The sequence below is a fragment of the Atta colombica genome, unplaced genomic scaffold, assembly GCF_001594045.1.
Source record: "Atta colombica isolate Treedump-2 unplaced genomic scaffold, Acol1.0 scaffold88, whole genome shotgun sequence".
NCBI lineage: Eukaryota > Metazoa > Arthropoda > Insecta > Hymenoptera > Formicidae > Atta > Atta colombica.
The window spans coordinates 1439843-1441440 of NW_017259581.1; the positions used below are offsets into that span (position 1 = coordinate 1439843).

The following is a 1598-nucleotide window of genomic DNA, read 5'->3' on the forward strand; positions in this document are numbered from 1 at the left end:
TTTTTAACTAGATAGTAAATAGACTACTCTTTTATAGAAAAATATTTTATAATAGTAATAATAAAAAAATATAATTATATATATATTATTATTATAAAATAACAACTTAAAAAAATGGCACTCTTAACAATACTTATTTTATCTGCAATTATAGTCACAAATATCAAACATTTTTCCAGTGTGATAGTTTATTGAAATTAAAAATATGGACTCAAAAATTAATCCCCAGAAAACGATTGGATTCTTGGAAACAAGAATTCTCGTCTCGAAGACGTTCGCGACGCTCTGGTAAAGACGCGATCGCGAGAGAATACCTTCAAGAGTTGATGCTTTGAACGTTTTCCACTCGGTGCCCACACGAACAGAACGGGTATGGCGCGACAAATCGATGACTCATGTCTCGACTAGGGCGGCCGTTCAGTCCCGACATGACATGCGATGGATAATTTTTGTTGTTTCCAAGGGACGAGGTACGCGCGCGGTAGGATTAGCATCGAACATGATTCGTTTTTAAAGAAACAAATCTACGTAATCGTAAAGATACACTATTTTTGTCTCGCACGACGTTTTCTCACGTAGATTACTGGTCGCGCTCGCTGACTCGCTTTTGCAATTATGCAAGAGACAATAGTCCGGAGTGGAATTTGCGCGCGTCGATCTGCGCTTCACGCTCGCACGTTTGTTTTCATTTGTACTTTTGCGAAAGCGCGCGACTCGCGCAACCTCATCGATTCGTCAGAATGTCTCGAGATCGACCTTGAAAAACATAGATCGCGGTAATTCCAGCGTTGATCACACCTGCGCGTCCTTGGCAAGACAATCACCGCGGCCTTGACATCGGAGGCGCCCGCGTATCGCGAGGGCGACACTTTCAAGAGGCATAATCGAATCTCGAATGATTGACGTTTCCAGCACAGCTTGTCGAAAATGTATTGATCAACATCGCGAAGCGCGTTGTCGTTAATATAATAAATACCGATTTTCCGCGCGGATGTGAACTGGAAAAGAGTTTAATAATAGTTTATCGAATGTTTAGTGAAATAATGCCAATTAATTTATTTAGTTAATATAAAATTATTTTACTTTCCTAAATATTTTTTTCGTTACCGTTTATAATACTATATATAAATATTAAGAAATAATTATAAACAATATTAAATTAATTATTTTATCTTTTAAGATTGTATAATGTAAATACACAACAAATTAGAAATTAAGGTCGACTGAATCTGGATTTTTAGAGCTTAAATAATAATATTGACAAAATAATTTTAATTACTAAATATTAATGAAACCTTTAATCGGCATTATTTCACTAAACATCTGGTTCACTAAACTATCGGCAAATTCATTTTTCTAGATCTGCGGAATGGAGAACAAAGGCGAGATTTACCCTGGAGCATGTTCTGATCGGCGTCCTCATCCGCGTGGTAGCGGACGCCGCCGATCGAGGAAGACAGGAGGCTCATTTTCGCGACGATGTCCAGCGGTGCCGTGCGCACGTCCTCGATAAAGCCGAGCGACACCGAGCGGGTCCGGGTCCGGGTCCACGAACCAGCACGGTGCGCGATGGGAGGGCGACGACGACGACGACGAGG

At 40.0% G+C, this 1598-nt stretch overlaps 1 protein-coding gene across 3 annotated transcripts in view; it reads right to left on the reverse strand.

Moving 5' to 3' along the window:
• LOC108693171 (cerebellar degeneration-related protein 2) overlaps positions 1-1598 on the reverse strand; it is a 48098-nt gene that overhangs the window by 32638 nt on the left and 13862 nt on the right. The window contains exon 1 of one of the 3 annotated variants that reach the window (XM_018201980.1): positions 1394-1574. The exons of 1 other annotated variant lie outside the window; for it this stretch is intronic. In XM_018201980.1, coding sequence (XP_018057469.1) covers positions 1394-1469 — 76 coding nt within the window. In that variant the 5' untranslated portion in view covers positions 1470-1574. Of the gene's footprint in view, positions 1-1393; positions 1575-1598 lie in introns of those variants that run through there. One more of the 3 variants, XM_018201976.1, reaches the window with a different exon arrangement.